General features: G+C 41.6%; 1 protein-coding gene across 4 annotated transcripts in view; it reads right to left on the reverse strand.

The window, feature by feature from the left end:
- TBC1D5 (TBC1 domain family member 5) overlaps positions 1 to 15,016 on the reverse strand; it is a 481,832-nt gene that overhangs the window by 15,842 nt on the left and 450,974 nt on the right. For all 4 annotated transcript variants that reach the window (XM_080675845.1, XM_080675847.1, XM_080675846.1 and 1 more), the window contains one exon: positions 4,736 to 4,835. In XM_080675845.1, coding sequence (XP_080531971.1) covers positions 4,736 to 4,835 — 100 coding nt within the window. The remainder of the gene's footprint in view (positions 1 to 4,735; positions 4,836 to 15,016) is intronic.

The raw sequence follows: 15,016 nt of genomic DNA on the forward strand, positions 1-15,016 counted from the left end.
TCTTAGCCTGGAAAGGGGGACGACAGTGCTTGGTTTGCTAAGTTTTTCTAAATAGGCACAGGGTGGGCACAAGAAAGATGCTGATCAATAGTTCCAAGTCTTCTGATGATAAAACCGGGAGCGGGGGAGGGGACTTCACCTAGAACAGAACAATTTCAGAAAGGCTGAAAAAAGAACTGAATTTCTGATGGCTGAAGGCTACAACCATTGTCAGGGAGGCTGTGAGCCCTCTGCCCACAGATTTTAGCTGCACATGTGCCTGAAGTGTGGGGTTAGGAACACATCATTAAATTGAGCCCAAATAATTCTAAGCCCCCTTGCTCCTTGCTGCTTCTACTCTGTCAGGGGCTGGTGACATCAGGTCACCTGGGGCTGTTAGAAAGGCAGAACTTGGGGCCCCACATCAGATCCATTGAGTCAGAATCTGCATCCCTCACAGGATCCTCGCCAAAGTGTCTATTTCCTTCTTTGGAGGAAATGCAGTACCACACAATTAAACACAGGACTTCAAGTTCTTAAAACGGTTGTGGAAAGCTTTTATCACAGTGTGGCTGACAGGGAGAGAGCTGTCTGGTGATCACATCTTCTCTCTGTTCTTCAAAAGTCATTAGTTAATTGCCCTATTGAACATTTTCAAAGACACCCATTGAAAGTGGTTTTTATAAACATTAAAAAATCAGATTTATAAAGTTCTTGCAGAGGCACATAAACTAATTTTCAAAACTGGCCTCCTCTTACAGCTAATTCTTGCATAAATATTATGACAAGTGTAAAATCAGTAATGACATGTGCAAGAAAATAGCAGGAGGTCTGAAATCGAGCAACTGATTCAAGTGTGGCCTCGGCAGAAGCATCAGTGAACGAGAAGCCAGGGACTGGATTCGGGTCTGGACCCCTGGTGCCAGCTAGCTGCATGTCACTCATCCTTCCCTGCCTTGGTTTCCTCGTCTGGGGAATGAAGAGTAGCTGAGATGGCTTTTAGGGTTCCTACATCTTTACTAGTCTAAGGTCCTATTCCAGGGCCCTCCACAAGAGCATAGGAAACCTAATTTCTCTGAATTCATTGCATTTAACCCTCCCATTGTTTATATGAACAACCAATGAAAGGGCCAAGCTGCTGGAACCCAGTCTAAATACCCAACGATGGAAACACCTCCACTGGGAGCAGGCAGGTGTGGGCATGAGAGGCCAGCAGGGTGAGCGGCTCAGACTCCCTGTAAACAGCTGGCTGCTCAGCCCAGCTGCTCACAGATCAGAGAAGTGCAGGCTGCTCGCCCACGTGCAATTACATGTGAAGTATGGCAAATCTAAAAATAGCCTGAGCTCAGCCACGGGGGTTATACCACGCTGTCAATGGCTTTCAATTCAACTGTCAGGATGACAAGAAGGGGAGTAACTATAGCAACAGAAAAATGAACACATAAAGAAAGTCTTCTGAAGTTGTCAGGAAAAGTTTAGATTTAATAAAACACTTATTTTTAATTCCTGTCTCTAAATCTTTGAATTCAAATAGTTCAATTCTGTGGCGGTAATAAAATTAGAATTTTGATAAAACAAATACTCTTTCAGTTTTGGGTTCCAGATTCATAAGGAAATACTGCCAACCTGTCAATTTTACTGCCTCTGTAATTAAAGGACAATCTGAACAAATGCCTTTTTATAACTTTTAACGGAGAGGCTTCTCTCTATATTTGTTCTATCAGCTATAGTAACAGCCTTGAGCCATACCTGACATTTCAAGATATTACTGCATGTCCGATGAAAGCATAGAGTGATACAGAACTCCCTTGAAATGGAAGGAACGCGGTGCAGACCATTATCGTTAGAAGAAGTTTCTGAGGCAGTGCTCACAGCTTGCACTGTGGCCCCGCGCGTCTGGACCATGTCAATGCGTGCACATCCATCATTCAGTTCTGAGAAATCGTTCTCATCACAGAGCTCACACACACAATCTCAGAATCAGCACATCCACAATCCCACCATCTTTCCGCACCATTTGAAAAGCAGTATTCAGTCAGTTAGGTGCTGGGCAATGTGCCACTGGCCCCAGCTCTTCCGTATACTAGACAGTCACTCAGCTCTCTGGTCACGGGCTGGATGGGTTTTCCCTGAGAAGGGGCAGTTAGGGGTTAAGGGGAATAAGGAGAGGATTTGTGTTGATACCCACTCTGGGCCATGCCTTGTGCTAAACTTCAAAAATATATTATCTTGGCAGCAAACTGGCAAGATATATACCTTTATCTCCATTTTATATAAGAGCACACAATCGCAACCTGGCCGAGCTGAGAAGGGACAGAGCCTGTATAACCGGTGTCTGTCTGATGCCAGGAGGCCGTCTCTGCTTCTCAGATACACTCAGCTGCTCTGACAGCTGCCTCTTGCCACAGTACAAAGACTGACCTCCCCCGCTAGGTGTTAGTTACATGCACTTAAACTGTCTACAGATTTTCAGTGACTGCCTTGCATTTTCTGAGCATAGAAGATTGTCTCTTAGAAAGTCCCTCTATAATCTTCCCTCACCTAGGCAACCACTATTACCAGTTATTTTCATATCAAATACACACTAGTCTGCCACCTGCCCTCTTCACTTAATAATATATCATGAACATTTCCTTATGTTAATAAATAAAATTTATTAGAATTTTTATAGAGATTGCATATCTAAATTACTATACTCAGTCACTTTCTAATGAATATTTCAGTTGTTCCAATTTTAGAATACTTTGATAATCAGGAAAAATAGAAAACATTATATGGAAAAAAACACTAGGGTGTTAAAGCCATTTTTAAAGTAACTATAATAAGTCAAGTAAATCAAGAGCTTTGCCTTAATTAATGATGTTTTCCTAAAATTTCTGCTTAGAATCAAAATTGCCTGCAACACAGAAAAACCCTCTAATAAACGAATGTTATAACATGCAGGTGAAAGGAAATTTATCTGTGGGTCCTGGGGCCAGGAATTCTTTGTAGCATCCCTGAAACCCCCTTTAAAAGCATGGCCAGGACATTTATATGGTGAACAGAAGTCACTGTGTGCAGGATTCTCGCTGAAAGTGAAACACAAAACAAATCTAGTTTTGTGGTTAGTTGAAAACTCACAGCTGGTATGGGCTTTCCTTTATAATTAAAGTGTTTCCCCCTCCCATGGAAAATTCTGAGGCTTAAGTCAAGCTGCTTTAATAACTGCTACGTGGACCAAACAGCTTGGAAATTTCCTAGCAGGATTTTTTGGAGTTTTAGTAAATCTTTCTCTCAGTTACTTCTTTGTTCTCCTACTTTGGTCAAAAGCAAAATCAAGTAGTGCAAAGGTCACCCATGTAGCCAGAGAAGCAAAAAACCAGAACAAAGAAACAGCAAAAACACATGTGTACACACACACATCTGTACACACTTTAGAATTAAGACGAATTAATTAGCTAAAATTAGTCATATAATACATATCAGTCATTTATATACAACTATCTCTTCATTACTTCTTCTGGGTACATTTTAAAGTGTGATGCTATGATATTCATGTAAACTTAGTTCTATATAAAAATGGTCATAGAGAAACACATGAGAAAACAGAGTTTTGAAGGGGTGGAATCAGATGTGACCCGGTTTCTCCTGCTGTTTCCTCCTCTTGAACTCTGTCTCTGAAGGAGTGGTCAAGAGAGTAGAAATAAGGCGGAGGCTAACATAGGGCCCATCCTGCTGCCTGATCAGATACTGACAGGCAGCCGGCCACCTAAGGCAGCAGCTCTCCGAATCCCTAAGAGTACGTGCCAGAGGCAAGGATGGTTCAGACAAACCCCAAGTGACAGCCTTCCGGCCACAAGCAATGGACTCGAGACCTAATAGGCTGAGAGACCACTGGAGTCTGAGGTAGAGAGTCCACCCTCAGGTTGGAGGGAAGGAGCCTCAAAGGTGGGATGCATCCTGATTCCTTACAATACTTGGTGTTGCCATTCTCCATACTCATAAAGCAGCACACAGGCCACTCCCATTAGAGTACAGGTCTCAATTTCCTAATTTGTTCCCAAACTACAGATGCTAGACACTGCCGAGTAGAGGAAGAAAGAATGTCCATAAGTGGGCTGATAAACAGTAACACTATGCATTATCAAAGCTTTTGCAAACAATGTGGAGTTGCTCATGTTAATACATACATGAGACCATACAAAACACAGACCTCTACAAATGGAGGCAGAGTAGTGGCCAAAGACTTTCTGATGTGACATACATATGACTCATGTGTACACTAGGACATTTCTTAGACTCTAAGCACAGTCAGAGTTAGAAAAGGTCATGTGGTCCTAACATGTATTTCAGGCAGCTGGTTAAAACATGTATTTTAAAAAATAAAGAAAGCATTGTCCAAGCAATCACATTAGTGATTACAGCCAGGTTGGCACAAAAAAACTGACGGTTTGATCTTGAAAGCGCAACATTTTATTTTGGCTTGAGGTAGACAGATACTTACAAAGGGCAGTGTAGCAGTGAAGAGTTGAAAACTATAGTCAGCCTGTTTGATTTTGAATTTCTACTCCACTTACTATAGATATATGCTTGTGAAATTTTACTGATCTCTCTGTACTTCAGTTTCCTCATCTGTATAATGGGGATGTAACAGTGTATCTGCCATAGGCTGGTAGGAGGTTTACATGAGATAATTCATGTGAAGAGCTTAACAAAGGGCCTAGTGGCTCTGTTGTTATGACTATCACCATTCCCAGGGCCAAAGCAGTTCACTCACCAAGATGAGTGTCCATCACCTTCGCACAGTATTTGCACATGGCATCCAGGTCATTCAACTGTCCTTGAAGGAAGGAAATTTGGGCTTCTAATTCTTCTTCCTAAAAATGAAGCAAGTAAAGATATGAAAAAATATTTAAAATAAAATAAAATCCTCGAAGTTCTCCAATGATCTGGACTATTTTAAAGAAGTACATTGTCTTTTCGATCCTGGATAAGGCATAAGAAAATAGCAAATAAACACGAGCAAACGAACTACTGCCACTACCAAAAAGATGCAAAAAGGGTAAAATAGAGGCTGAAAAAATCTGGACTTTTCCTAATTGAATGCTGGCTTTGTGCCATGCGTAAATATTTTCCCATATAGAAAAGTACATAAAATATTTTCTATAACTACTGAGTCCCACAAATCGGGAGAGTAAATTGGATTTCAGTAAGCCATACTCCCAGGCAGCTGGTACAAAAAAATTACATTTTCTCTCACACACATTTGGGAAACTGAAGATTTCCATTTATATAAGACACATCTCATCACTTTCCAGACAATGATAATCTCTTAAAAAGTGAGATTTCCCCAAAGCACTTGGAAAAGTTTTGTCCCTGCAGCCCATAAATAGCTGCTCTTACATTTCCTCTCTTGATATGACACTAGAGCATTTTATTTATTTGATTGTTTCTAGGAAAAATACTCTGGGTTGAGTAATTATCTAAATGGCAAAAGACAATCTAACTATAACAAAAGGAAAAGTCTGTTGCTTTTTTTTTTTTTAAAAGAAAAATGATACACGTAAAAAATTTCCCCAGGATATTTAGAAGATTAAGGGAATTTTTTTCAGAGAAAGAGAATTATCCTCATTAGGTAGGATACTTTAAAGCAAGTGAGCTAGAATACGAAGAAAACATTTTGCTGGAGCTGGAACAGGCTAGAAAATTGATTTTTCAGTTTTAGATGCTTGTCCTTTCACATAAAGACCCCGTGTCATTAAAAAGAAGGAAAGAGAAACCTACTGAGCTTTGCTTTTCCTTAGTGACTGCGTATAATCTGACTTATAGATGGAAATTAACAGTTGAAAAGGTTACTTGTAGGTGTATTCCATTTTAGCAACACACATATACAGCACTGAAAAGTACTGTTTCTAACTGCTGCCTGGAGAATAAGCCCTTAGGAATATGCATTTGAAAGCTTGACACAGAAAACAGAGCAGTAGCTTTAAAAACAAATTACTGAGAAGAGTGCACTGTAGGATAGCACCAGCACTAACCCTGTCTTTACATATCCCACCAAGTAAAGACAAATGCCACCAGAAGAAGCTCAGCCAAGGGACGATGACAGGGGCCTGTGGGAAGGTGGTGCCACCTTCCCGACTCTTCGGCTGGGCTTTAGGTGGAAAAGGATGAGTGTTTCAGGGTATTGTTCTTTTTCCCCTTTGTTTTGGCTGATTTTCTCTGTTCTATCAGGACACTGCAGGAGAACGAACACTGCATGTTGGTTAATGATGGTTGTGGTTAGCTCCCAAAGATGTCCACCATCTAGTCCTTGTCTCATTGTACACCTTGTTCCCTCCCCTTGAACCTGGCTGAGAATACAGCAGAAGTCAAACTGGGCCAGTTTGGCACTAGTGTAAGAAGCCTGCTGACTTCTGCTCTCACTGGAAGAAGATAGCTACCATGTTGTAAGGAAGTTCAGGCTAGAATACTGAGACAGGAGAGGAAATGTGGAGAGAAAGAGGCCACAAGAGAAGCTCTGAGTTCTAGACATGGGGATGAAGTCTTACTGGACCTTTCTGCTCAACCCATGTGAAGTCAGCCAATGAGTGACCCAGTCAAGGCAGTCAACATCCTGTGGAACAGAACAGCCCACCCGAGCCTTATCCAAATGCTTGACCCATCAACCTAGGAGAAACAGTAGTGCAGCTGTCTGGGGACTGGACTTCTGGAGTGGTTTGTTGTCCAGCAACAGGTAACTGAAAAAGTGGTAGCATGGAAAGAACACTATTTGGGTATATGGCCTTAGGAAATTTGAGTTATATTTCTGACCCTTCCAAGTCATGCAACTTTAATCCTCTACCTAACCTGGGCCTAACTTCAGCACTCTCTGGAGAAGGTACAAGTCTGACACCATGCTCTCAGGAAGCTTACAAGTGTGTAGTTGGAATAAGAAAGACACATAGATTACTAGAGTATGAGGTAGAGTACATGAAAATCTTGTAATTAAATAAGAATAACTGCTGTGGGAATCCCGGTCCCTGCTTCCTGTCCCTTCTATTGAACAAGTCACCTTTTCAATGTGTTACCCACACAAAACCAACCAGATGAGCCTAGAACCGTATTGAGGTGAAAGGTGGGCAGTCTGTTACAAGAAGGGGGCTGGCTGCGGCCCGAGTTTTCCTCACATGAGTGGGGGGCTGACAGCTCAGAGTGGACAAAGGGCACTAGCCATACACTGCCTCCTGGCTTTAAAACATCTTCTCTCTTGTGATAATCTAACTTAGATTAATCAATCATTCTTTAAAAACACAAAAGCCCTTGGCAACTTGAATTCCCAGCAGACATTCCTACCTAAATGAGTTTATTTTACACTTTATTTTCATTATAAAAGTTGGGAGAGAAGAAGCCAGAGGAGACATTTTAGAGGAGACAGACCAGGCCTGTGGGTGTGAGGCAGTGGAGGGCTGGAGGGAAGTATGCCGCTCCAAGGGGACTCTCTTCCTCAAAACACCTAACTGAACATTATTGTAATACAAGTGTGATGGGGCTGGTGACCTCTGAACTGTGCAGTGCACAATCTGCACAAGTGTATGCGGAAGCCAGAGAGCACGGCAGCCCACAGCGCACTGTGTGAGTGTGTGGAAGTATGAACACACAGTTTCTACATCTGCACATGCTGCTTAGGGCTCTGGTGGCAATGAAGAGCATCCTGCTGGCCTAAATCCCAAGCCAACCTCAGTGCAAATGGAATCTGTACTGTAGAAAATGGCAACTTTCATTCATTCAAACCTTTTTCCCAAAGGAAAGCTCATACAAAGACCCAGTATATGAGAAAAGAAGAACATTCTGATTGAAAAGAGGTTGAAGGGGCCAGGTGCACAAAATAAGAGGCCCGGTGCACAAAATTCGTGCACGGGGGGGGGGTGGTATCCTTCAGCCCAGCCTGCACCTTCTCCAATCTGGGACCCCTCGAGGGATGTCCGACTGCCCATTTAGGCCCGATCCCGGGCAGTTAGGAGCAATCAGGCTGGCAGGGGAATGGAATAACTTCTTATTCTATTTGGAAGTTAGAAATCAGTGTCTTAGTCTTCTAGAGTTTGCCTCATCTAAAACATTTCTAAACCCTTCAACTATCACTCAGAATTTATAAATAGGAATGGGATCACTTGGAGGCAAAAAGGTGACTTGTCATTTGTTCTTCACTATATAATTACAGATAAAAGAAAGAGCCAAGAATCAGGCTTCTAAAATTGTGGAACTGATTTCATGCTGCTCTCTTAGCTTCGCATGCTCCACTCTCTTCCCAACTAACATGCTGTAAACACTGGCAGCTTCAGTCACGTGTTTTCAGTAAACTGGCCCTCTGTGATAAAAAACAAATGCTTGGCTAATTGCCTTGAGGTTTTATGAAAACAGTAGTGTAATTTTTAGGTATAAATAAGACACTAAGAAAAATATTTATTATACAGCAGGTCCTCGAATAACATCTTTTCACTCAGTGTCATCCTATCTAATAAAAGAGTAATATACAAATTGAGCAACACTCCAACACACAAGATGGCTGCCCCCATGTGGACACAAGATGGCTGCTACAAGATGGCCAGCAAGGGAGGGCAGTTGGGAGGAACCAGGCCTATAAGGGAGGGCAGTTGTGGGCGATCAGGCCAGCAGGGGAGGGCAGTTGGGAGGGACCAGGCCTGCAAGGGAGGGCAGTTGGGGGAGATCAAGCCTGCAGGGGAGGGCAGTTGGGGGGGACCAGGCTGGCAGAGGAGGGAAGTTGGGGGCAACCGGACCTGCAGGGAAGGGCAGTTGAGGGGGACACAGGCCTGCAGGGGAGAGCAGTTGGGGGGAACCAGGCCAGCAGGGGAGGGCAGTTAGGGGGGGACCAGGCCTGCAGGGGAGGGCAATTAGGGGTGACCAGGCCTTCAGGGGAGGGCAGTTAGGGGTGACCAGGCCTGCAGGGGAGGGCAGTTAGGGGCAATCAGGCTGGCAGGGGAGCAGTTAGGCATCAATCAGGCTGGCAGGGGAGTGGTTAGGGGGTGATCAGGCTGACAGGCAGAAGGAGTTAGGGGCAATCAGGAAGGCAGGCAGGTGAGCAGTTGGGAGCCAGCAGTCCTGGATTGTGAGAGGGATCCCAGATTGGAGAGGGTGCAGGCTGGGCTGAGGGACAACCCCCCCCCCCCCCCCGTGCACGAATTTTGTGCACCGGGCCTCTAGTTTTGTTATAATGTTCATGAGATTCCATAGGAACTAGATTAACTCTTGTTTATATCAATTAGCCTACAGTACAATTGGCTTTGTTGTAGGTCGTTTCACTTGAAGTTACAGAACTTATCAATGATGCTAAGTGAGGACTTATAGATTTACCTCTGCACATGTTTCCTTTGCCTGCCACTACAGAAGGGAGGATGAGGGCTACTCCATTGTAAGAGAAAAAACCTAGCATCTAACCTTTCTATAGTGATTGCAATATTGCAGACACTAAGCTTTGCATGCATTAACTCATTTACTCCTTACCACAAACTTATAAGGTGGCTTCTCTCATTCTCTCCTACATGAAACATTGTCTCCTCCTTTGTAAACACATTCTTGGAAGTATATGCAAGGTTTAGACAGTTAATTGAGAACCCAAGTCCCTTGGCTTACTAATCCCACTGAATAATCTCATATCTCAGTTTCCTTTAAAAGAGATTCAGCAATTACCATGTTAAGTCCTAACCCCAAAATTACTTACTAAATTGTTTTCCTTCCAAAAAATTAGGCCTAATTGGTTGTGTTCTGTTTTGTTGTTTGCTGAATGATTTTTGTTTTCACTGTATCTGAAGAAATGATTATTTAGAATTTGCTTTTTAAAAAGTGGTGTTTCCATTTACCCAAATAGCTTATGTGTTGTTATACTTCTACTCAAATATTTTATATCTCAGTTGTTAAATTATTTTATAATATATGAATTTTATATATCAATTTTGTTAAATAGTTTTATGTTTTTCTAATATTGTATATACATAGGACAAGCTTTTGTAGTTTATTATTTATTCACTTATTCATTAATTTACTCAATGAATACATTTGTGTTAGGCCTTGTGGAAAACACAATAATAAATGAGACATGAATTCTGGCCTCTGACTTTAAGGGTAAGACCGAAGACTTGTACATAATGATAAGAAATGAGTAAGGAACCTGCATAATAGCTCTGGGAAGGACAGATGACTTCCAATGTATAGAGATGGAAATGAAAGCAGATGTTCTGGAAGAGGCAGCATTATTAATGGGTCTTAAAGACGAAGGGGGACGTGACCCAGAAGAAATGATGGATAAAGATGTTTTAGGAGGCAAGGACCCAGTAAACAAAGGAGTCGGAAAAGTGTGGGACCTGCGCAGAGCCAGAGCTTGGAGAAGAGCAGAAGCTGAGGTCTGGCAGAAAGTCTTCCCTTCCTTTTTCATTCATCCCGATTACATTTTTACTTCAGATGATTATGTTTTGGGGAATGGGGCTTGACATGCAGACTGTCGTGGCTGTTGCCCCTCCGATGCACCGTGCTCATAAAGATGACAGGCTGAGCAGTGTCCTGGTCCATGGACCAATGAAAACCCCGGGGTCCTTGGTTCAGGAGAAAAGTGAGGCAGGAAGAGCACCGGGTGGCGATCTGCTTAGCTTCCATGTAGTACTTCAGATCACAAGAGAAGCAGATGAGAGCATCCACCCTGACTGCAGGCAGCAGGAACAGGCTAAATACAGAAACCAGGAGACAGGAAAGGTGCCCAGTCTTTTTTGAACAGATGGGTGAGCAAGAAGTGGGAAATGAAGGAAATGGCAAGTCTTGAGGAGAAAAAGTTGGAAGGCCATGGATGTTCTGAGGAAGCTGTGGTGCACACAAGGGCAAAATACTCACACATGGTGTGGATGAAAACCAAGCCAGAGCACATGGTGTTGGCAGAGGAAGACACCACCAAGGGAAAAAATACATGGAAAAGGAGCACAAAGAAGACTTAAGAATATAAAAGCCACGCTGGAGAGCAAGTGGAATATGATCACAAGCCCTGGAACCAGCATGTACCATGTCTGTAACCCTGACCCGACAGCAAGCGCTCTGAGCCTCAGTTTCCTGTCTATAAAATAAGGATAACAATAATTCCTACTTCACATGATTGTTGGAGGGTGTACTTTTCACAGTGCTTGGCACATGGTAAACACTCATTAATGTTCATGTTGTTGTTGTCTCTAGATTATTAATACAATTCTAGAAAGTTACTTCAAGGAACTATGGATATATGCCAAAAAATAACTCCCAGGATATTCATCACACATTCAATGGCAACATGAACAGACACACACACTCCACACAAATCCTACATGTCTGATAGGTGAGTTCTGTAATGTGTAGTACCATTCATAAACAGAATACTATGCAACTCTAGGAGAACGTTTAACAGTAACATATTACACACTAATAGGGAAGACAAGTCACAAAGTTCTAGGTAGAGAATGACTCTGTCAGACAAACTGATGGTTGCCAGATGGGAAAGGGGTTGTGGACTGGGTGAGAAGATCAGCGTGATTAAGAAGTACAAATTTCCAGTTATAAGACATAGTCATGGAGATGTAAAGTACAGCCTGGAGTTAATAATACTGTAATAACTATGCAAGGTGTCAGATGGGTACTAGGCTTACTGGGGTAATCACATCGTAAGGTATATAAATGTCTTATCATTATGGTGTACACCTAAAACTAATATCATATTGTATGTATGTCAAATTTTTTTGAAAAAAAATTTAAGTGATTCTGTTTAGAAAAAATAAAAGATACCCACCAAAGTGTTTTTAATCAGTTATTCTCTGAACAGTAGGATTATAGGTCATTTTTCCTCCTTCTTTTTCCTTTCTTTTTTTGGGAGTGTGTGTGTGGATTTTTTACAATGAAATTGGATCATATTTTTGTAATAAGAAACTCAAATTATTATTCAAATAACATAATACGAAGTAAATTTTTAAAAATGTAAGTGGCATTTACCAAGGAGAAAAAAGAGGTGCCAATATTTTTAAATGACCAAAGTTGATTCTAAGTTAAAGTCTACACAGTATTACATTCCAGCAATTTTCAATTAGTGTGCTGCAAAACTTTTTTAGGACATGAAATACATGACTATTTAGTCAGGGGCACTGATCTCTTTTCCCTTAGTTTGCCAAATAAAAAAATGACAACAGTCAACACAACAACAGCCATGAATGAACCAGGTGGGCCAGGGTTTTGCCAGGCCGGCTCCCCTCTGACCCTGCTGCCTTGCTGGCCCTGGCAGCCAGAGACTCCCAACCCCGCCCCTGCAGCAGCCCAGGAAGAGCTGTAGTGCGGAGACACCAGGTGAAATACAGGGAGAAACTTATTTTTCCAAGCAAAACTTTTCTCCACAGATTGCAACTTGGCTTTTAGCATATTTCTAGAGTTGACCAATTACATATCAAGTCCACATTCACTTCATTGATTTCCACGCGAGAGTTTTAGACATCTTTTTGAAGTCAGGTATTGGCAGGTTAAAATAACTGACTCAGATCATGTATTTGCTGTAGTTGGGACATATGGGATATGGATTATAAGTGATATTTTAAAAATAGAACATGTAAGGTTCACAAGATTAAAAGAAAGAAATTTCCTCTTATTCGGCTGCCTCTCATAATTTTTATTGAGGAACTAAAAATGATCTTAGTTTCTTACCCCATTTTATTTTTTTGGCTCTACCTAATAAGGCAAAAATTTCCCCTTGTCCAGTCATGAGTATGTTTTGTTGTTTTTTTGCAGAGGGCACTAACCACAGCCTCTCTATGTCTCAGTTCTCTTATCTATAAAATAGGAGGTAATTACAGCAGCTCATAGCAGACAGACCTTGTAGTCTGTTGAGGACTGAAGGAGCTAATGCATGTGGACTGCCGAGAACAGAGGGCACACACGGAAAGCTTTCTATAACTGCAGTTACCATCAGTTACCATCACCCGCTAGAACATGCTCACACTAGGCTATATTTGAACCTGGCTTTATCTATAGAGAACCTCATTTCTGATTTGGTATTCAATTAATCTTACATAGACTCATGCTTTTCAATTTCCAATAGGTACAGACATCACCTGGGGAACACTGTTAGGCCTGGGTGGGGCCTGAGATCTGCATTGCTAACAAGCTCACAGGGGATGGCTGTGCAACTGGTGTATGGACCACACTTTGAATGGAAAGGACTTAGATGACCCATCTCCAGCCCTCATATTCACTTCTGAATACAGCTTTCAGTCCCCTGGGAAGGTTGTGAAACCCTTGACTATTTCCTCACTCTAAGACAGTTTTAACCGATGGCTGCATGATCACAGGCTTACTTGGTAACAGTCCAAAGGACCTCTCTCAACATGGAGTAGGGTGCCGGGAGGAAGGACTGGATGCAGGCATCTAGGATAGCTTTCCAACCTCCCTCAACCGCTTTTCTAGAGAGCGGCTTCATTATTTGTTTAGAACTAATTCTTAGACTATTAGGTATCAATCTGTTCTACTGTAGACACAGCACTTATTTTAAAGCAAAATGTAAATTAATTTTGTTGAACTATGCATGCTCTCTTCTGTAATTTTGGTAAACAAAGGCTTTTGTGTAAGTATCAGAGAATAAAAGATGCTTTTTGAACATGAATGCAATAAAAAGAAAATGGTAGAATATTTCCATTCATCTCTCATTTCCTGAAGATATTTTTATAATAATGAATAATATTTGTTAAATACTTTTAGCCATTAGAAACATGCTTTTATATGCCTACTGCCATTTCAACACCACAAGCTATTTTAATCTAACTTTTCCTTTCTAGACTTTGTTTACAAAAAACAATAAATAGAATAAACAGAAAAGATAAGAATGGTGCCAAAAAACCCAGGATCATGTGCTACAAATTCTAAAGTAAACTGAATAAACTTACAATCCTGACATAAATATAGTGGAAATTAAAATAAAACCTTTGAATAGAAAACCTCACATATGTGTAACCTGAGGAAGAATAAAACCTTATTTGCATAGTTACAAACTTTATTATTTGTAAAAATCCTAAACCGCTTTTTAAAATACATAACCATATACATATGGTAGGTATATCTTAGAAACTTTCGAGCCTTTAAAAATTCAAAAGGTATAAAAATGTTAAGCATAATTGTTCAGGCAACTGCCTGTCTGTTGAACATTCTACCTGAGAAAGGAAGCCCGTCCTAGAAGGGACTGTGTTTGGGAGGTGAATTAGATGGCATTAGTGTGGAGAAATGTCTCATCTTTTGGACCTCCATGTTGTAGTTTTATAATTAAGCAACCTGACCAATCTTTTGTAAACGAGACTAGCTCTCTCCTCCACCAGGCCGAATGGCACAGATGTAACTTTATTTAACCAGGGTTTTTCCCTCTCCACGCACATGTGATCAGACCAACTGATGCAACCATCCAGCCAGCACCGGGGACTCCAGCTGAGTTTCTCACCCTGTTGCTGGCCGGGCTGAACCATCTGTGTGCTTTCCCTTGCGGCTCCTGGCACCAAGAGTAGGCACGGGCATGATGGCTGACCCAGAGAGAGGGGCTCAGCCAAGGTTGTTTTTCTTATAACAAAGCTAATTGCCCCACGTGAGGATAAAATGTGCACCCTTGTACCACTATTCTCTGGACTAACTGACCCCCACAAAGTCCAATTAGAGATAAACCAAAACAATGGCCCCCACAGCAAATCCACGCTGAGGATCAAGCATGGTTGAGGAAACAGTTTAAGTTACAATCCGTAAAGGAAACCAAGTGCTGGAACAGCGTTGTTTAACACAGACACTATCGATTTTGAGACTTCTGGAAAGAAAAAGAAAAGGTGAGAAGGAAATAATTATCTGAATTACCTGGGTTATTCACATGCCTATCACACTTTTGTTAATTCACTCCTTAAACTAACTGATAGAAACCTAATTTCCTATATGTACCAACAAGTCCTATTAGCTTTTATATGTGGTTGGTGAATGCCACTGGGGAATGAGGTGACTTTTCAGGCCCCTGAGGCCAGAATAAAGCCTAATACACCTA

The sequence above is a fragment of the Plecotus auritus genome, assembly GCF_963455305.1.
Source record: "Plecotus auritus genome assembly, chromosome: 6".
Taxonomy (NCBI): domain Eukaryota; kingdom Metazoa; phylum Chordata; class Mammalia; order Chiroptera; family Vespertilionidae; genus Plecotus; species Plecotus auritus.